Raw genomic sequence first — 22,190 nt, forward strand, 5'->3', positions numbered from 1 at the left:
TCCCTAAATTAAGCTGTTAAACATACTCTTTTCTAGGATTCCTTTGTGGTAGTAAAGATAAAATGCTTATTCCTCTCTAATTTATTTCTATCAAGACTTCAGAGTGCAGCAATAAAAAAAAAAAAAACAAAAAAACTCTGGTAGGTATTGCCACAAATGCAAACACCCCAAAAAGCATACACTAATTGGTTTTATTTGGTTTGCTTTTCAGAGTCACAAATCTAGTGGAAGGCACAAAGGCAAAACCAGGTCTTACATTTCAGAACATGTTTTTCACAGCTATGTGAAGCTACTTGCATTTTTCTCACATAAATGACAACCTCTACTGAAGCTGTAATAGCAACACAACCAAAGCACAAGGCCTCAGTTACAGACCTACTGGCATTCATTTTTACTGAAGAATTGGGTCTGCAGAACTTCTAATTGAGTCTACGAGGTACAAAACAGCTTTGTTGATGAGCTAGAAGAGCTCAAAAGGCAGTAGGTGAAAAAAGAAATCAAGAACTACAGAGAAGAACTATAAGCTCTCTGAAGTAAAACAAAGGCTAGAAGGAACAACAGAGGAATAGACTGTCCTTTCCAAACACAAATCCAGAAAATACCTGTTGCAGGTTATCATTCTGTCATTATCCAAATCACTGGTTTAAATGCTTGCAGATTGATTCACTTGCTCAATTTTAAATGTTTCCAATCTACACAGAAGATGACTCCAAGAAAAGTAGTTTTCAGCTCAGGGTTAACTTCATATTTTTTTCTTTACTGAATTACCAAATTCTTCATTTATATATCAAAACTATGTTTTATTCCTGTGCAGAACATACATCCTAAAATTTATCTGCCAATCTCTTCTTCCTCTTTGAAAACTCTAAGTGGAAGAAGTGAACTTTTGATTTAAGTTCTTCAAAATCATTATTTTATTACCTTTAAAAAAATATTTGTATTCACAAAGGTTTTTAGCTGCATTTTATCTCTCTCTCTTCTCTTTGACTTCATATTCTTCAATCTAAACCAAATGCAGAAGCCAGGTGTTCTAAAATACTTGAATATGAACAAATACAAAACATTACAAAAATCCACATGTAAATTTATGACCCAGTTCTTCAACGCAGAATTGACAAAACTGACACACAGTACATGAACAAGCTAATTATCATTGTTAACTGCAGTGTTTTAAGAAAGTCCCCTAAGATGAAAGAACAGCAATGTTAGGACCCTTAGAAATTCTTTATGTATTGGAGTGAAATTTGGCAGTTTTTAAAAAAAAATTAGAAAAAACTGTCTGATTTTGACACAGTTTCTATTTTTTCTGTACAGGTTCAAAAATTTTCACTAAGCAGCAAAATCAAACTGAAAATGCATTTTACAACAACCACAATTTGCAGGGTGAAACATTTACCTTGAGTGTAAGCATAGTCGTCTGATCCAGAACTAGAACTTCTCTGATACTTATGGCTTCCTTTTTCTCCTCCAGATCCTGGGATTACAGAAATAGGCTGAATAGGTTCTGGTGCTGCAGAACGCTCTTCTTGGTCCACTAAATTTAAAAGATTCTCAGTCGGTGCTCGACCTACTGTGATTTTAAAAATGGTTGGGTTTGGCTGAGACACCATTACCCGAGGAGACTGTGTTGGTGCACCTGCAGGTCCAGCTGGTTGAGTGTAGGTAATATATACTGGATTAACACTAAATGGAGGTTTGGGTTGTCCTGACATACCTCTGGATGGAGAGCTTGAAGGAGGAGTAGTGGCTGCATACAGCGGGTGCTGGTTTCGTTGAGATGGTTGATTACTTATAGGTGAAGGGCTTCTGTTCATCGCAGTCCCGGGCCTTTGCGGTGGCTCAACTGTAATTTCTATTTTATTCATGGAACCTTTGGATAAACTAGGTCCAGCAAAAGGAGGAAGGTACGATACAGAGTGACCACCTTGCTTTTGAAAAGTCTGGGATGCTTGCTGATATGGATGGGGTGGGACAGTGGAAGGACTAGGAGGCATGAAAACATGTGAACTCTGGTGACTCAACTGAGGAGGCTGAACTTGGTGCTGAGGAGAGCCGAAGGGAGAGGGACACTGGGATGCGGGCGGAGATCGAAAAGCCGACTGAGGGATCTGGGGCTGTTTTGGAGAATACTGAGAAGGTTGGTAGTTCTGTTGATGTGGATATACAGGTAGAGGACGAGGAGTATAATGTGGAACTGGGCCCTGTGGCGACGAATGCCACTGTGTATTCTGAGGAGTCTGTCGTCCTGAAGAACTTTGAGATGTTTGTCTAATATAAATAGAGCCAGGAGTCCCATAAAGATTGCTTGGAATCTGTGGAAGAATTTGTAGAGCTCTGGGTACACTCTGTCCAGAGGGGAGGTTTTGTGATACTGTAACAGTAATGGGATTTGTACTGTACCGAGGTATGTGCATATACGTGGGAGGGCCTTGCATAGCAGACGTGTTCATTCCTGGTTGTATGGAAGATGGCTGTGGAGGTGGCTGTGGAGGAGGAGTAGCTGCATTTCTATTCTGGTCATTCACAAAAAATGGATTGTAACTAGGAGAAGCTGCCACGACGGCGGGAGCAGAATGTGGTTCCTGGACTAAGCAAATGAGCTGTTTACCTGCCGTGCGCTGCGGGTCAATGTGTCCATCGCTGGAGCTGTGCACCAGTGTACGGCCACCATTCAGTTGAGCTCCATCCCCTGCGTGGTAGCTGCTATGAGGATGAATACCCAGATTAATGTGCAAAAGGCTATTTCTGTTCATTCTGGTGTCATCAGGGCTGTGGTACTCCATATACAAATACTTGCTGCTCTCCTGTGCGAGGGCTCGACAACAGGCATCCAGGTTGTTGTTGTTCTAGGAGCAAGAACAGACACCTATTACTGTCACTACTGTCACAGGCACCTATTACTGTCACAGAGCACAGAAAGAGCCAGCACTCCATGTTCAACACTCAGCTGAGGCCACAACCAGGCCCAGCCTGGACACAGCTAGGGGTAATGTTTCATACACAGGTATTGTGAAATAAAGATGATACTTGCTATGTGGTATGTGAGTAATACATAGCTCACATTGCAGCTGGCAAAATACTCTGGTAACACTAGTTACACTATGACACATCAAAAAAAAAAAAAGTCCAGTTTTGGGAAAGCAATGGTTACACGTCTCTGCATGCTCTTCAAGGAACAAGTTTGTACAATTAACTACTTCTAGTAACAACACAAATCAAAATAAACTAGATCAAAATTGCAAACTCTAAAGAAGCAAAACAAAAATGCAGACAACATTCCAATGTTAATCTGAGTGTTTACTGCTTTCACTTTCAGTTTATTGTTTACTAAAAACCCAACATTTTAAAGCAGTTTTTATTGGTAGGACAGTATTTAATACCTTAACAATGAAGTCAAAGTATTGCTTGAAGAAGTCCCAGGGATTCCATAAAGAACATTACAATTCCAACCAAATTTAAACTGCCTTTAAGAACTTCAAACTTAAGGCTAAAAAAGGTTTATTCATACATCAGTGAGAAACCAAATAACCCTTTTAAATGTTTCATTTGTTCTGTGGTGCTGGCAGTTGAAACTATACAGACAATAATTTATGAATCAAATGAGAAATATAATGGGGAATTCTGTTTCCTTTCTTGTCCTCTCCACTAATTTTAGCTTAATGTAGTCTGTAAAAAGAACAACATAAATGATAGCTTTTCCAAATGAGTAAAATCACTAGAAAGTGTTCCAGATGGTGGATTTATTTTTCTCCCCACTTTATCATGTAACAGCCTCCATCAGCTGTGGTTCAGATTTTAATTTACATAGTAGCTAAAGAAAACAAATTTGACTTGAAGTTCAAATAAATTTGGCCTTTAGCACCCTAACTTTGTTAGACATGACCCAAGACTGGTACCTTCTGTGACAGAGAGCACCTCCTTCCACAGCAAGTGTGTACATATTTATATATGCACATACACCCCTGCCTTCCTCAGTGTGCTAAAATTACCATTCTAAGGAATGGACATTAATAATGACTGCACTTCTATTTTAATCACTATCACTCTATAAATTTGTATGCATATATTACATATAAACATATATTGCCTTGTAATACAATTTTCAATAGCCACTGGTTGAGAAGTCATATTACATTTCCTTTCTCATGGACTATACCTAGTCAGTCTTAATACCTGACTGAAGATGATTTGCCCAAAATTTCATATGAATTCACTATCAGATGAACTCACATATTCTGTATCTTCTCATTTGAAGAGTTGCTACTAAACATGACATAAGAGTGCAGCACTTAAGTAGGAACAGCTCTCACTCTACTGACACTTGTCCCTGACAACCTCCTTTCATACTGAGCTCTCCTTCTAGACATCACTGATCACTGGGAATATTTAGACACAGCACTAAAAATTTAAGACCAGAATATGTGGGAACCAGACCTTGTAATAACAACCAGTACCACAATGCCAAGGCAGCAATCTCAAAAAAGTGAACACCTACCATCAGCCACTTGCCATCTAAACAGAACTTCATGAACAGAGCCTTTAGTTTCCTTAGGTCACTTGGTCAGGGTGCAGGTAAAAAGAACATATACAGGACAGGCTCTGATCTGATTTTATCAGGGTATGTATGTATTGTCATTTCAAAGGACCCTCAATTTTTGACAGGTCTAAAACTCTAAACTGATTCAAATCTAGAGCACTTATTGCAAATGATTATTGGAAATCAGCTCACACATCTTTAAAACATGAAGTGGGTTTGGAAACAAAATCTATACTTTAAAACATAACAAGTATTTGCTGTGCAAAGTTAACTAGCTATCCATCATGCCATATAATAGAGACAGAGCACCATATGTTTCTGCAGCATTGTGGGTTCTTTAATTTTATCAGTTTAAAAATGTCTATGACAAACACAGTTCATCAAAAGGTTTGTGTACTTAACAGTACAGAAGATATGTCTGTCAGGATAAGTAAAGCTTTAAACTGAAGGACTTCCTCTGCTTTACATTTGTCTGAAAGCAATTAATTTTTATTTGTATGATTTAGAAGACAAAATGCAAAAATTACAATCCCTATTCTGAGTAAATCTGCTCATCTGCCAGGGACAGGCAGGATGCAAGTACAGCTTTCCAACCTCAGCCATGGCCACACAAGGCCAAACCAGATCTTGCATGTTTCTATTCCACTACTGATTCCTCCCATTAACTGAAGGTATTCCCAGATGACCACTACTCATTCCATGTGGTAACTTATTATCACTTCCAATTTCTGATTTGAGATGAAGGTGGAAGGATGAAATGGAAAGGAAAAGGAGTGCGGAGAGACAAACCACCACCTTACCTAGAAAGAGAGAAGTACAACTAAACCTCTGGAGAGCCATGAGAAAAAGATACCATGAAGGGGGAAACTGTCAGATTGCTAGCTAAGTCCAGCTCCTTATCCTTGAAGGATGAGTGACTGTTTACTAAAACCTGCTCTAGAATATGTATGTTATGTATGTAGCCATCATCAATTAACATCCTATTAGCCACTTTCTTTGTTATCCATATGCATACAGTCACACATCACACAGACAATGAAAAAACATGAGTGCAAAATAACCTCCACAAACCTAAGTGAAGAAAGACAGAATTTTTGTACCTAAAAGACAAGACAGAAATGTAAGTAGTGGAGTCTTCCAACCTTTTAAAATAAAACCAGGAGAATGAAAACCTATGCTCCACACGTACTACTAAAAAGCGTTTCCATACTGAACTCATATTTGTGCCAAAATAAACCACACAGAGTGTTCACCATACCTGGAGCATGCACTGGGACACCACCCCCTCAGGTATCTCAGGGAAGCGCTGCCGGAGGTCGTGGAGTACCTGCACGTCGAGCTGCTGGCTGCCCTGCGCCATGCCAGATGGAGGATGTTCAGATCACCAGGGAATGGAAGTCAACAGGCCTTCCAGTGATTGTGGTCTTCTGAGGCTTCTGGCATTTTCTGTAAGAAAGAAAACACCATCTTTTAAGCCATCACAATTCTTTGTCGTTCCCAAACTGCTTGTGTAGAAAAACTACTGTAATGCTTTTTAACTACCAAGAGAGACAACGGCTTAAACACAAGGGGGTGGGAATAATCATAAATAATAAATTAATAATCTCAAATAGTAATATTAAAACACTTAACATACCACAGGTATGTCTATAGGGCACTGCACTGCAATGTGCTAGTTCAGGTCTTTACTCAGTCCCACTGTAGCACCATGTGTGACTTTAATTATTGTGACCTGCATAAAATAGAACGGTTATATATTTACTCCCAGTGAAATTCTGAACAGTCTGCAGAAAAGAATGCAGTTATTACCAATTACACATCTTATTTACAACATGCTAGAAATAATAGGCTGGAAAACAAAGTAGCTACTCTATTAACAGGGTTCAAACTCTTTTGTCTTTACATCACTATAAATCCAAGAAGTCAGAAGTAATTTTTGGAAACTGAACAAGAATTAAACAGAATTTTAAGAGCCCTTTGGAGGATTAGAGAAGCATCTACCTAAGATTTTTGTGAAGTATCTGTTACATTCATACTAACATAATGAGTGACAAAAACCAAAGCAAACAAAATCCTCTAAACCTCCTTCTGTGTCAAAATTCTTGTATTCAACAACACAAATATTCTACCTGAACTTCAATACCCAAGGACTACTGGAAGGCAAATACAGTCTGAGTCAACAAACGCTTTTTGTGCTTGTGGGTCATGATCACAGCAGTAACCAAAAGGCAGCTGATGCCTAAGCAAAGATTCACAAAAACTTTGTGTGAGGCGCTGCATGACACAGCCCCTGTTACACATCTATCACCGCTAAGCTTCAAAAGCCTTTCCAACACTACTGCTCAGTGGAATTCTTAACTGCAGAGAATGCACTGCTGTGTTCAAAAAGAAAATGAAACTCAGATACCAGCAGAGCTGGTGTTTAATAATATATTATCTACTCAAAGTCCCAAGTTTAAATCATGCTTATCTTGACCTCAGTGCAACTGTGGGTGGCACATGGCACAGGTACCCAGTCAGATTTTCATTTGTTATTTCAACTTCCAGCAGCCTCCAGCAGCACAACAGACCAGCAAATGCACACATACCTCTAGGCACTAAAACTCCAACAGTTTCCTCTGAAAGTTCCTTTATTTTCATAGGCAAGAAAACAGAGTATGTATCTTCAAAGAAAAGTAAAGTGTCAGGTTTAGGGTAAAAAAAAAAAAAACTTTAACAAAGTTTTAGGGGTAAAAAAAGCAGGAGCTAAATCCAGCCCAGGATGTGTGGCTCTGCATGTGGACAGCTCCCAGCTGCCACCAGCATTCACTGAACACCACCTGTGCTCACAGAAAGGGTCCCTCTCTGGCCCATCTCATTATTGCAGCACCCACTATCACATCTGCCACATCACACACTTTTTCAAGATAAAAGTGACAAGTCTAAAGAACAGTGAGATATGTGAATTATCTTCCTGTGACTTAGGAAATATCGCAATAAACTTACACGTACATCACAACTCATTTCTGTTCACTGCAGGAATGCTCTTTTTAAAAGGAAATGCAGCTTCCAGCAGAAAATTCCTGTCTACACTCACAATAGGGGATCTTTTATAAACCTGTTTTTTTTTTTTTAAATGATGAACAAACATTATACTCTGAAAGGCAGAGCATCACAAGAATACTCAAATAAAACCTGACAGCAATCAAGCTCTATGTGTTTCTAGACAACTCTCCTTATCCCAGGAGGCAAAGACTGAAATGCAGTAATGAAGGAGTACCCTAACAGAATAAATTGCAGTTAAAACCTCTGTGGAATAATAAATGATGGCATCTGAAACAGAAGTTAATAATTATAAAAATTTCATTTGCACTGGCAAGAGCCTTTGCATCATTTCTCTCTTAAAAGTTTAAACATAACATGGGTGACTGTAAACATAACATGTGGACAGAAGATCCATCATCAACACAATCAGTGTTTTTCTACTACAGTCTTAAAATTACAGAAGTTAACTTTTTGTTTTCTAACATTTCCCAAATATGTGTGGTGAGTAGAGGTATAACACGAAGTAACTGGCAGTTACTGGCCAACTATGAATTTTACCAAACTTAGAAACACAATGGGTAACAAAGTTCCATTTTTATTTTGAGGAGTCAAAGCTTCCAGCCTTTACACTTACAGAGATAGCCTTAAAAAGCCTACAAGAGACTCAAAACTCTTGGGGAGTATGAACAAACACACAATCATTCTGAAGTCCTTGGATTACATTGCTAAGCCACTGTGGAAATTTGTTGTTTTTTCCCCCCCAGCCAATACCACAAAATTTACAATTGTCATTATGTACAAGCCCAGCCTTTTGTCCTACCTATTGTCCAGCATTTTGTTCAGCTTATTCTACTTGACCTGACCTGACTACAACTGGCTGCACATTTTCCACTCTAAGCAGGCACGAACTGGCTGCAATACAATACCCACTTCCCATGTTGCTGCACAGCACACGGCAGGCAGAGAACCAAGTTATTCAGAGAGCCAAGGGCTTACAGCAAAGGCTGCACAGCTGAGATGCTTAGACAAGAACTCCTGCTGAGCCACAACACGCTAGGAAAGCAATCCTTCAAAGACTTTCTTCCACAGCATTCACAGGCTAAGGGACACACTGAGGTGCCTTACATGACCAGCCTTGTAATTGCTGAAAGTTCGATGCATCAAAAACTAACATAAAGTCAAAATGAAAACAAGATGTTTCATCTGCAGCTTTCAGGAAGGAGTTGAGAGTACCCAAACTCTGGATGAAAAGCATCTCATGAAGATGGAATAAATTAACAGTGTTAAATACACAGCAGTTCTAATGGCAAAACCACAGCATGTTGTCACAGAATTGGCCCTGCTGTGTTAACAAGCAGAGCTGATCTCAGGAGCCACTCAATGAATACCAGGGATTAAGCAAACCATGACTCAAGTCCTAAAGAAATAGAGTAATTTGCCTTTTCACGCCTTTGACACGCCCAAATGATATGTACATTTAATCTTTTCCTTAAGCCATTTGTGTATATGATGAGTTAAGAAAACAACCAACAGTTCCACCAGTCAACTGATGCCTCTTTTCTGAAAGAGTAAATAAAAAAGCAGAACCACTACAGTCTGATCCTCCCCAAGATCTGTTCAAATATGTAGAGAAGGGAATCTATTCTGCTACCATCATTTCTGAAGCAGTAAATCAATTAATTTAAATTTAATTGTTCAGAGTTTTGTAACAATACTTGGGCATTGAAGTGTAAAAAGAAAAAAAATCAATTTTTTTCAAAAATAAAAAATCAGCTTACAGAATCATAAATATACTGGGGTCAGAAGCTACCCACAAGGAATATCAAAGTCCTTGCCCTGCACAGGACAGCCCCGAGAACCATACTGTGCCTGACAGCATTGTCCAAACACTTCTTGAACTCTGCCAGGCTTGGTGCTGTGACCACTTCCCTGTTCCAGTGGCCAATGACCTCTGGGGGAAGAACCTTTTCCTGATACCCAACCTAATCCTCCCTGACTCGGCTTCAGTCCATTCCCTCAGGTGCTGTCACTGTCCCCACAGAGCAGAGCTCAGTGCCTGCCCCTCCTGTTCCCCTCATGAGGAAGCTGTGACTGCTCTGAGGTCTCCCCTCAGCCTCCTCCAGGCTAAGCAAGCCCAGCGCCCTCAGCTGCTCCTCCAGACCCTTCACCACCCTCACAGCCTCCTTGGTTACAACTCACATAAAACTGAACAGCTTTCTCCACCTTTCTTCTCACCCTCAGTCAACTCAAGTGTACTAACTCGACCTGTTAAAACAGTTTAAAACACAAATCAAGCACTTTTTAATAGTTTAACAAGCTTTCTCTGCACAGTGCATACCCACTGAACAACACACCATTGCACAAAGGAAGATGAAAAGGTGAAAAGGGGAAAAGGACACAGGACCAAGAACAGCACACCACCTCCCTCTTTTCAGCACATGTAAGCCATCTGACCTGTTAAAGCCATGACAAGAGGACACCTTCACCTGAAGCAGATTTGTAACAAAAGCAAAAGCTGTTCTTGTATAAACAGCAGTAAATGAGGATGGGGATTTTACCAAGTGCTGTCAATACTGGAGTTAGCACAGACCATGCTGTGGCACTGCAAGAAAGCCCCAATGCCACCACCAGATACCAGAACTGAAACCACACTTCCAACTCCCCATCATCACTTGCTCACCATCCAAGCAATACTAACACTATCCTCTAAAAAAATCTTAGTGAGCACTGTGGCAGGCCAACTGATTACAGGCAGCAGCTCTTTTTCACCAGTGAGTGATATGATTCCAGCCCCTACATCTCTGCTGACACACTGGTCAAATGTTTCCAAAGGCCAGGATACTGCCCATACACTGCTTGCCAACAGTAACACACGAGAAGACAAGAGACTAATTAGCTCAGACAACATATTTAGAAAGCACTTTATTAGACTGATTATTAGTATCTTTGGGGCTTTAGCTACTACTGCTATTTAACAAATAAATATGATTTCAGCCATTACTGCATCATCACATCCCAATTCCACTTCTGTAATTCAGTACTCAAGTAGATGTTAAGGTGTATAATTATTGTGGTGCTTCCTACAGTGACTGCAAGCAGAAAAGCTGTTAAAGAGCAACATTTTTGTAAATCAGCTTCTATAGAACCATGACACTTAAGATTAAAGTTAAAAATTCAAACTGAGTTGCTTCACACAAAGGATTAACTATGCAAAAATGTGGTTTTTAACATCCCATCCCACACATACCTATTATTTAATAGGCATCAATTATAGCCTTGTAAACATGCCCAGCATCTGACCTGGCTGCGGATGCAATCATGTAATCCCACCTCTAATCCCTGAGCAGCCTCTAGAACCACTGTCACCTTACATTCAAAGGTGCCTGCCTGCAGTAGAAAATTACATTGGCTGTCATTGTTAAAAATTCCAATACTGAAAAGGAAGACATAATTTCAATACTTTAAAGGAAGACATAATTTCAATACTGAAAAGGAAGACAACAGATTTGTACACTAAGTTTGCATTTGTCTAACCATTCAAATAAGCAAAAACAATTAACTCGTCCCACAAATGTCACAATACTTACATCAATCCAGCTAAAATGCTGGATTGCTCTTGCAGCAAAGGCAGGCAAATGACTTTATGGTAATGTGACACCTTCACAAAAACTTGCCAGCTAGAAGACCTTAAAATCTCAGAAATACAAGAAACTAAAGTGTTTTAACAGTGCCAAGAGCAATTTTTCCTCACAACCATCTTCATTCACACACTCACTGTATAAACATAAGAGAAACCCCAAAGATTATTTTTCCCTGCAACTGTCCAGCTAAAATAATTTTTAGGATTATATATAGCTAGGCACAACTTTTCCATCTCAGAAATTAGAATGCCTATTTGTTAAGAGAAGTTTTCTTTATTTACAAGGTTATACATCCCAGATCTCTGGGATTGTATTGCTTCACACAGGAGGAAGGACACAACAGAACTTAAAGACATTTTGTCAGTTCACACACACTTATAAAGTTCAACAAAGCAAAATACAAGCAGTCAGTGTTTAAAGCTGAGCTCAGCATGCTGCTGACACTGTTCTGAATGCCTGGCTGTGTCAGTAAAACCACAGCTTCGTGGCTTGGCAAGCTGTCTTCTGATGGACAGTCATTCACTTGTGTAAAAGATCATAAAACCCCTGGATGGCAGGAAGGCAATGTGAAGCACAAAAAAGAGGTATACAGCAGAATGAAACTAAAACTAAAGCTGACAAGCTATCCTGTTGACCAACTGATCTCTTATGATAAAGTTATACAAGCTCTCCTGACAATTCCATATCCTGCCCACTTATCCATACAACAGTTGCCCAGATGTGTCACGTGATGGCCTAGAACAGCTCAGAGTACTGAAATGGAACGTTAATCATTAAAGTCAGCATGATCAGAATACTATCATCTTGGACAATAAAGGAGTGTAGAGCAACAAAATCATTCCTTCACTTCTCTGAGTTTTTTTTTTTTCCCCCCAGTAGCTTAAACTTCAGCAGTGATCAGTTTTATCCATGTTTGAAACTCTTCCCACAAACTCTATAAATGAGTAATGTTGTGATACACTGTTGTGTGTCTATATCACACAAAAACAATATCTAACTCTGAGGTAACAGAAACCTGGACAGAGGAAACCCATTTCTGGCCAAGCAGTGACACTGCCTAGAAACATGACTGAAGCATAAAAGGGTTTAATCTGCAACCTGTGCACAAGCATGTTAATGACACAGGTTGTTACAAAAATTCAAAAAATCATTATCAATCACTGCTCCCTCTTAAGCATGTGTTTTGTGTTGTTTTGTGTGCCTTGGCATTTGCCTTGCCTTTCCCCCTTTAATTAACTCTGCCATCCTTATGGGCCATCCACATAGAAATGAACTGGGGTTTGGTCTGTGGGCAGTATCCTGGCCTTCGGAAACATTTAACCAGTGCGTCAGCAGAGATGTAGGGGGTGGAAACAGAGAGCAGCTACTGTTTTCTCTCTTCCATCTACATCACAGAACCATTAAGGTTGGAAAAGACTTTCAAGATCAGCAAGTGTAATTCTGACTGAATACCAGCATGCCCACTAAACCACATCACCTAGTGCCACCTCTACCCATTTTCTGAACACTTCCAGGGATGGTGACTCCACCCTTCCCTGGGCAGCCTGTTCCCATGTTTAACCACTCTTTCAGAGAAGAAATTTTCCCTGATATCCAACCTGATCCTCCCCTGGCACAACTTGAGGCCAGTTCCCTTTGTTCTACCTCTACTTATCTGGGAGAAGAGACAGCCCCCCACCTGGTTACAGCCTCCTTCCAGGCAGGTGAAGCAAGCAGTAAGGTCAACCCTGAGGCCTCCTTCTCTCCAGGCCAAACCTGGCCCCCACAGCTGCTCCTGAGGAGAATTGTGTTCCAGACCCTTCATCATCTCCATTGCCCTTCTCTGGACATGCTCCAGCACCTCAAATTCCTTGCAATGAGGGATCCAAAACTTGAATTTTCCAACTAAACATTTATATAGACATAATTTATTTAATTGCATTGGAAGCAAAAGGGGTGAAACTCATCCCAATCCCATATACAAGTCAAACCTCCACAAAGTAGAATTAACTTTTAATAACTACATTGCACCAGGAAACAGTAAAAACTAAATGATAATGAGAAGGCTAATTAACTGGAACAATGATACTCCTTTTGGTGAGTAGCTAAGAGGTTCTTGGCCACTAATCCCTCTGTTAAGTAAGTCACAGCACAGTCTGGTTGGGATGAGACCCTCAAAGGCCACCCCAGTTCCAAAGCCCTGCTGAGGGGGCACCAGACCAGGCTGCTCAAAGCCCTGTCCAGCTCATCCAGAGCACTGCTAACAATGGAGCATCACCTGTCTGGGCAGACTGTACCAGAGCCTCACCACCCTCTTCAGAAACTTCCTCCTTATGTCCAATCTAAACCTACTGCATTCCCATTTAAAACCACTGCCTCTCATCCTGTCATGACAGACCTTGGCAAGAAGTCTCCCCATATCTTTCCTCTAAACCTCTCGTACACTGAGAGGCTGCATCACAGTAGAAAATACTTTGAAGGAACTGATGGTTCTCTCACTCCAGTGAGCAAGTAGAAGCAGCTCTCACAACAGAGCAAAGTTACAGAAGAGAAAGTTTCCAAGGCAGGGGAATAGCTCAGGAATGATGCTACCATGCCACAAACACCAGCTTCCAGAAGGGCTATGCAGAACACAAGGCACAACTACAAGTTGCAAATGCAAGTGAGCCTGTACAGCTCACAGACAATCCTGAAGTAGAGTCCTGTGAGAACAATGAACTGCCTTTCTTAGGAGGACATATGATCTATGATTTCTGACTGAACACCTTTGAAATGAGGCTGTGGCAGGGAAAAATCCTGCAAGGAACAGTACACTGTCAGATTTCCTAACTCATCAACTTCTGTGTTGGCCCTGATAAAAGCAGTTTTATGGTAATGCAAAAAGTTTTTGGTAGTGACATCCTATTCTGGGAATCAAAACGAGCCAGAAAGGATACAAGAAAATGTGAAAATGATTATATACTATCAAGCATTGGAGGAAATCTATTGTAGATCCATGGATCACAAACTTCAGCTTTTTCTTCATTTTTAAGCACAGTCTGCTCTTCATACTTCCAAGTTTAACAACTACTAGAAGCTGAGGTTTATACAGGAGAGAACTGATCTAACAAAGTGCAAAAGTACTGGAATATCATTTCATACACAATCTGAGAAAGTGAGCCTCCTTCTCAGTAGTTTGAGATTAACACTTCTCAAAGAAGCAATGTCTCCAAATATTGCTATGGACACTGAGTTATCTGCAGAGCACCAGTCTGAATCTTGACCAGCACAACAGGAATTATTCAATATTGTTCCTGGCTGAGGTGCTTTGTAGCTCCTACACAAGGTGATTCTCAGCATCAACTCCTACTCCTACATGACAAATTCATTGCTAAGTACTGAATTCACCTGTAAAATATTCAGAACAGGCTTTGTTCCTTAGGTATCTTCATAAGTAAAACACAAGTCTCTCCAAAGACGCTTCTACAAAATGAATCACTGCAAGTACTTTTGCAAAACTTCAGATCAGTAAGAGTTCACTAAAGCCAGAAGCTGCAAAAAGTCTCAAGAGAGAAATAATTTTAAAAATACCCAAATAAACACTCCATCAAATCTGGATTACTCACACTGAGCTTGTAAAATTTTGGCGTTATCTACACTCATAAATCAGCTGTTACATCATTCAATGGCTAGTCACAAAATTAGCCTAAATGCACCCCTTACTCTACTTTTTCACTTTGACTTGGGCTTCTCTCTATTAAAAATGACTGCTCTAAACAAACAAACAAACTGTTATCAATAAATCTGAAAGAGGCTTCATTTGCAGAGTAAAAGCAACACACTGATTGTCTAAGGCTGCAGATACTCCTATAAAAGGCACCAATGCACGTCACACATTCAGGGCTGTACTATTTGAATTTTTAACCAGTTTTTTACTTGGGTGGCTCAGAAAACAATTTTATGAAAAAAGCTTGGCCATCCTCTCAGAGTGAGCTAAAGATGTGCAATAACTACAAAATTTAAATTCATTTAGTCAATCATGCTGCAATCCAGCAATAGGATGAGTTATAATAAAATTTGAAAAATAAAATCTAATCACTTATGCTACCACAGAAAAATTCCTCTATTTGAATTAAAACTTGAAGTATTAGAATTAAGCAACTACGAAAGCAGAAAGAAGATGACAAAAGTTCTAAATCAACTGTTTAAATATCAGGTTTCCTGCTTCTGAAATACCCGTAAGACTTTTGTGATTGCTTGCCATAGTAGTGCTGCAAACACTAAAATAAACAGACAGTCAAGTTTCTCTGTTAAGTCTCTGATTAATTCTTCTATGACAAATCTTGGAAATACTCAATATTCAATACAATGAATCAAAGCTTTCTACTTTGTTGATAATTGCATATATGGAAAAGCTTTACAGGATGCAGACAATTTCTGTAACACACCTTGTCTTAAACATTTACATTGTTCTCTGATCAAAAAGCATATTTATCCATAAAGTAGAAGTATTCCTTTTCCTGCAGAACCAGGAGAGACAGTAATTACCACTAATTTCAAGGTAAGTCACCTGTGTAAGTTCATTAGCAGCCCATGTAAGTGACAACTCTGCAAAAAGCAACACCAATTGCAGACTGCCTGCACACTTGATTCCCTACATTTCCACACCCAGCATGGCCAGTGCAGAAAGGAGAAAATGGCACTGGGAAGTACAACATTCCACACTCTCTGGCCTGATGACCACCAGCCTCTCCTCACTCTGGTCATCAAAACTAGAAGAAAAACCCTAGAATAGAAAGAAGCAGAGTGAGGGGATGGCAGAACCACCTGTCAGGATCCCCAGCAAACACAAACTGATTAGGACATGACTCTTCACACATGAAACTGAGCAGGGAAGCAGACAAGCACATATAAACAGGAACAAAAAGGAAGAAAGCTGACAGAGAAAAAAAACCCCAATGAACAGACAGGAGTTAATACAGAACAACAGTACAGAAAAATACAAATCATACTCACTACAGCAGAACACATCAATTTCCATTTCTAAAGTTTAGAATTAAACTTTGGTGGCCTGTGTAAATTTCTTTGACATGAATAATTGCTATAAAATATGATGAACAAGTTACACAGCATGCCTGTCTTTTCTATCATTCCAGAACTTGTTAACATAAGGAAATTTAACATGGACCTTGCTGATTCTGTGGTATCTCCTGACAAGTCTTTGCATGAAAACCTTCTCATGGGAGTGTTGCAAGACAGCCACATAAAGAGGTTACACACCACATTATATTAATTTACTTATGTTTACTGCAATATAACACATTGACACATTGAGGTTATCCATGATCACACCTGTACATGCAGAGGTGCTCAACCATGTGCCATGGTCAGGAACTGCTGTGCCCAACATCCTTGGGCTGTAAAATAAAAAATAACCAGCCAACAACATAAATAAATGCAGACATGTATATGTATGAGCTATATATGTATATATACAGATGTCACATACATCCTAGGTTATGCTTTTTGCATCTTTTTTTTTCTTCTTCTTTTTGCTTTTGGAGGCAGAGAGGGAAGAATGCCTTAAAATTAGATAGCTGTTTCTACAACAGACAGGTTCTGCAACATCAGACCACAGTCATCTTCTATTAACATTATTTTATCTCATCTCAGCCCCAGATGGACTTTCTGGGGAGATGTGCCTTAGATATTACACAATGCAGACATTTTGAATTGCTTTCTTTCTGCATTAACTTCAGCAATTACCTATTAAAAAATACTAATGGGATACAAAAAATTAAAAAAGAGAAGGCTGGTGAAAGGAAAGCTGTTTCCCCTCTTTCCATAAGCTTTCCATATGTTACATCTGTTGCAAAAAGAAGCATTGGTATGTAAGGTAGTGTTTAATCAACACTCAGATAAAGCTGTAGCTGTCCTGTCTGTGGAATTGCTTAAATAGCAAATCTCTATAAGGGAGTCTCAATATTATTTCGGATTTACTTGTTCTATCATCTTGGCCAGAAATGGGATAAGCCAAAAGATATAATGGAAGGACTAGAATATGAATACAGTTGTTCAACCTAAAATGCATTCCTGCCAAAATTCCTGTAGAGCTTCAGACCTTGAAGAGTATCCAGTATCTTTACTTCATGAAAGCTTCAGAGTATCCTCTTCCCACAGAGAGCTCCGAACCAGGTGGGCTTAACACCTGAGAAACTACAGATAACAGCTGAAAAACTGCAGCCACCTACATTAAACCTGTTCATGAACAAAATTAATTTGTGGTAAAGTCACAGAATGGGTTGGGTCAGAAGGGGTTTTAAAGATTACCTAAATCCAAACCCACTGCCATGGGCAGTGACACCTTTGCACTGTATTTATACATGTGTGTGTATGTATATATGTTTGTTAATATATTTTTATTATTTATTTTTCTTGTATTTATTGCTTCTGCCAAATTAAAAATCTAATAGCTACTTGGTAAATTCTTCTGTTCCCAACCCAGTGTAGTATCCAAAGCCTGTATATTTGAAAAAAACAATCAATACTTATGGCTAGAATATTCTATTCTATTCTATTCTATTCTATTCTATTCTATTCTATTCTAATAATGCAGCAGTCTTCACACTGGCAAATAACTTTCATGCTCTTATGTGCACTCTGGGTACAATATTAAACTGGCTTTTCTCCAACATTTATTCTAATTTCCGTATTTTTCTAAAATTAAATTGGAAGACGAATGAATTATAATCACTCATAGGTCAGCTACAGTTACACAGAAGCAGAAATTCCTCCTCAAACCCACACATTAGCTCTCTGTCCAAGGCTAAGCCATGACTTTGGGAGGTTAAGCAAAGCTGTGTTTGCAGTCTGGACACCTCAGTTACTCAATGACACTGCCTGCAAAGGCAGGTTGGCAGTATTCAGGTCATCTGTCATAACATTTGTTTATTTTTGTTGGTCTGACACCAGGCCAGAAAATTTCAAATCCAAGTGATGAGATTAACACAATTCCTGGCTGGAGCATGGGTAACTTTTTACATACAGCTGAGCCTAAAAGATCAATTTTGTGATGATGGAGCTGGATGCTCTTTCACAGAGCAACCTATAGCAAGAACATGTTGAACAACCCTGGGGCTTTATAGAATCAGCCTTGTAGGATACAAAGTAGAGGGAAAGAGGTCCTTGACTACTAGGCAGTCTTTCCACAGCTGACACAGCTGGCTGATGGTGAAGTTACAAGTAAATGTCACTTTCATCAGGTAGAGATACTGAAAAAAAAAGTATAAATCTGTATAAATAAATATACAAAATGAATGAGGCTCATGTTCTGGAACTTTGAGGAGTAAGTAGTACTTGACTCTTCAAAGCATTTCACCCAAAAGCCCCTATTCACAATTTCAAGGGTATCATTTCAAGGTATTTTTACAATACCTTATTTTTATTCTACATGACAAATATCCTTCCAAATATAAGTTACACATGCAAGTTAAACACTTTAAGCAATCAGCATCTCTCTAAAGCCAAATCATTTCCACTCTGATCTGCCTTACTATACTCCATTAAGGTTGGTAGGATAAACTGCACTGATTTCATTTCCCTTTTAGGAAGCTATCCTCATAATCCTGCTTTAGAAGAAGAAAAAAACCACAAGGGCTCAAAGGCAGCTTCGACCTAAAATAGTTACCAACTCATTATTTTGAAGAGGTTTGGATTATTTCACTCCTCAAAATCAAAAAGATGCTGTCCAGCAGCTGAAGGTAGGTACAGCCTCCAAAATCCATGTCCTTCTTTGTTTTAATAGACCTTGCTCTTCTCTCAGCATTTATGGAGTTTTGAGGATAACTCAGTAAAGCAATAGCTAAAGAACTGTTGAAACATCCTCTGCACTACACTGAGCTTGCTCTGGTATTTGTGCTGTGCTCAGGGCTCTTCACCTCCATCAGAACAGAAGACTGGAACTGACACCCACTCAACAATTTGAGTGTCTCAGATGCACTACAAGAACACAAAAACCTTTCTTTCACCTGCTATGTCACAGTGGCTTCCTCTGCTTGGATACTGCAGCAAAGGAAAAGATGTGGTATTAACCAATGTCCCAGCTTCTTTACTGGTAAGAATTGGGAGTGTCCATATGGTTTGTAGAAAACAACAATGTGGGGCATGCCCAGCTCTTCAATTAGTAACCAAGAATTTCAACCTCTTCAAGCCAATCTTCTCATTTAACTCCCTTCAATCTTAGAGGGGAATCATGTACAGAAAACATAGAGGGGAAAAAATAAGAAAAAAATCAAGGTCATATCTTCCCACAAATGAAGTCTTATACACAACAGGAGGTTAGACAGCAGAAAAACCTAAAGTTTAAAATAATTGGCTGTTTCCCCCTGGCCAAGAAAGCACAACTGCCACCAGAGCATTCCCCTGAGGCCAGTAAGTGACACAAAATGCCAGCCCTGGACAAAGGAGCACAAAGTGAGAAATTTGTACGTTTCTGAATAAAAAAACCCTAACCAGCTTATATTAAAAAAAAACATTGTAATCTGATACCTTGATTCCAAAATCCCAGCACAAGCAGTCACACCCTCTGCTTCACCAAACAGCCCAATGACTCCTTCAGAATTCTCACAACATTACTGCAAACAAACTCAGCTCTAAGCATTTACACAAGCCAGACTTCAGTGTAAGCTTTGGGTGCTCTGCTTTGAAAGGAGAGAGAGGAGAAGCAAGGAGATGAAAACCTTTGACATTTTTAGTGCTGTTTAAGCACAAGCCTTATTTGATTTTGCTCTGAGTCATTCCTCCCCCACAGGATGGAAGCAATGCTACATGTTCAGTATGTGAATGGCCAGATGAGCTGAGCAATACCACAACAGACCTGTTAAGTCTGACTATAAATCATATGCAGATTTTCTGTTCCTTCTAACTGCTGGAGAAATATGCAAATTAAGTAATTAGGTACCTCAGAGAAGCATGTTCTTTGATTCAGCATCAGCTTTAAAAAAACAAATGTAATTCATGCTTTAAAAAATCCCAGACAATACAATAATAATTGGTGCTCATTTTCACAACTATTGCATACCACCAGTTTTCCATTATGGTGAACCAAACTCAGTTCTATTTAAAGTTTGAGGGTTTTATTGGCTGAAAAATGATGAAATTGTTTAAAACAATATTTACCTGAGAACCACAATCAAAAGAACCTCCAGTTACCAGATTTACATTATCACACCATCTCATCCAACCTTACTGATTCTCTGGTTTAGCCACCTTCCAAGAAGGGCTCCAGTCAGGGAACACAGCACAAGACTTTGGCTACTCAACACCCACTAATTCTCCATTACTGTCTGCACAGTTTAGCCTATGGAGTTATTCTTAATTCAAACACCTTACTGTTTTGTCTAATTTTCAAATGGATTAAAAGCAAATTTGACACAATTTTAAACATTTGCAGAAGACAGTGCACATTCAGCTCTGTACATACTTCCTCAAGTACACAATAATCTCTATTACTTTGATTACATGTGAGATTTCCACGCCCAACCATTCAGTTTGATAAGAGCAACTTTCTATGTATTTGAAAAGTTAATGAACTGCACACAGTCCACAGACAAAACAGCCTAATGAGAAAATGCCTTTATAACAACACATCCCCAAGTACCTGTAAGAGTAAAGACATTCCTTCTGTAGTTTTACATGTTCAATTCAACTGAATCAAGTCCAGAATACATAGAAACACATAAAAAACCCCAAACAGATGCATGATTAAGCCACAGGTTCAAACACTGTAGTATTGACTTTCTACTTATTATTCATTTTATAAACTTTCAATGATATAATGAAAAAAAATCATATAAGCATGATAAAATTCTATTAAAAATTCTCAAATGCAAAAAGCAACTTCTAAAATTCAAATTATTATTTTCAAATAAGAACCAAATATTTGAAGGAAATCTCATTACTAGAAATCAAAAGTACGTGTCCCTAATTTACAAAATTTTTCATACAACTGCTTTTACCTAAATAAAATGGAACTGCCAAATGTATTTTACATTTTAAAAGCAGTTTTTAAATTAACAGCATAAGACAAATGTATCTGTAATGAAGACTATGTGACAAACATTTCCTAGACTGGTCTGGAAGTCATTAGAAAGACAACTTAGCAGTGAATTCTGGAATATTAGAACTACTAAGATGCCATTGAATGTTACTTCCAGAAAAAAAAACAAACAAACAAACAAACAAAAAAAAAAAAAAAAAAAACAAAAAAAAACCACCAAAAACATCAAAAGTGAAGAATAATTTACAGAAGAGAAAAAAACACACCAAAAATTACAAACATACCACCATCAAATACCAAGCTTCTTACAAACTTTAACTGGGAACATGGGGGCTGCAATCTAATTCCCTTCTATGCAGAGGCACAGAAATATGCAGCTACAAGGGAAAAGCAATACTGAACATCCAAATTCTTCATTTTTTCTGTCCAGCATACAGAGTCACAACTCAACAAGAAAACAGCAACCCCAGCAAAAGAGAGGCGGTGTTGATACTGCTGTTGAACTCTGAAAAAACATTTAAAAGTTTAAACAAGTGAGTATGAGGCAGAGAAACCCTTTAACTTCAGGAAATAAGCTGGGCTGGTGGTGGGGGGAGGAATCTTTGTCTAGGGAAATATTTATCATCATAAAATGCCCTCCAATAGCACACACTCTGGGTGCTTCCTCAAGAGAAATTGTCACAAAGGAAGTCTCATCTGGCTGTTTCATAATCACTTCAAACCAGTAAAAACACAATAATTGTGAAGAAAGAATTTGCTTCTCCTTTCCTTTCAATACTTGTTCCTCCCAACACATCACCACAAATTTAGAGTTCAAATGGTGACAGGGACATCACTAAAGCTAAACCTTGATTTACAAACACTAAATACTCACCCAAAGTGGATCAGCTCCCTGACACCCCTCAAAGCCCCCAGTATCTGAGACCGAGGCAGGCAGCCAGGGCGAGAGAGAGAGAAGTGTTAGACCAAAGTG

At 39.0% G+C, this 22,190-nt stretch overlaps 1 protein-coding gene across 6 annotated transcripts in view; it reads right to left on the reverse strand.

Annotated features, from left to right (window-relative positions):
• TAB3 (TGF-beta activated kinase 1 (MAP3K7) binding protein 3) overlaps window positions 1–22,190 on the reverse strand; it is a 43,851-nt gene that overhangs the window by 12,367 nt on the left and 9,294 nt on the right. For 2 of the 6 annotated variants that reach the window (XM_059467148.1, XM_059467144.1), the window contains exons 2-4: window positions 6,174–6,269; window positions 5,796–5,983; window positions 1,397–2,846 (exon numbers count right to left, since the gene is read on the reverse strand). In XM_059467148.1, coding sequence (XP_059323131.1) covers window positions 1,397–2,846; window positions 5,796–5,897 — 1,552 coding nt within the window. In that variant the 5' untranslated portion in view covers window positions 5,898–5,983; window positions 6,174–6,269. Of the gene's footprint in view, window positions 1–1,396; window positions 2,847–5,795; window positions 5,984–6,173; window positions 6,270–22,190 lie in introns of those variants that run through there. The other 4 variants (XM_059467147.1, XM_059467146.1, XM_059467145.1 and 1 more) reach the window with 4 other exon arrangements.

The sequence above is a fragment of the Ammospiza nelsoni genome, chromosome 2 (assembly GCF_027579445.1).
Source record: "Ammospiza nelsoni isolate bAmmNel1 chromosome 2, bAmmNel1.pri, whole genome shotgun sequence".
Lineage (NCBI taxonomy): Eukaryota > Metazoa > Chordata > Aves > Passeriformes > Passerellidae > Ammospiza > Ammospiza nelsoni.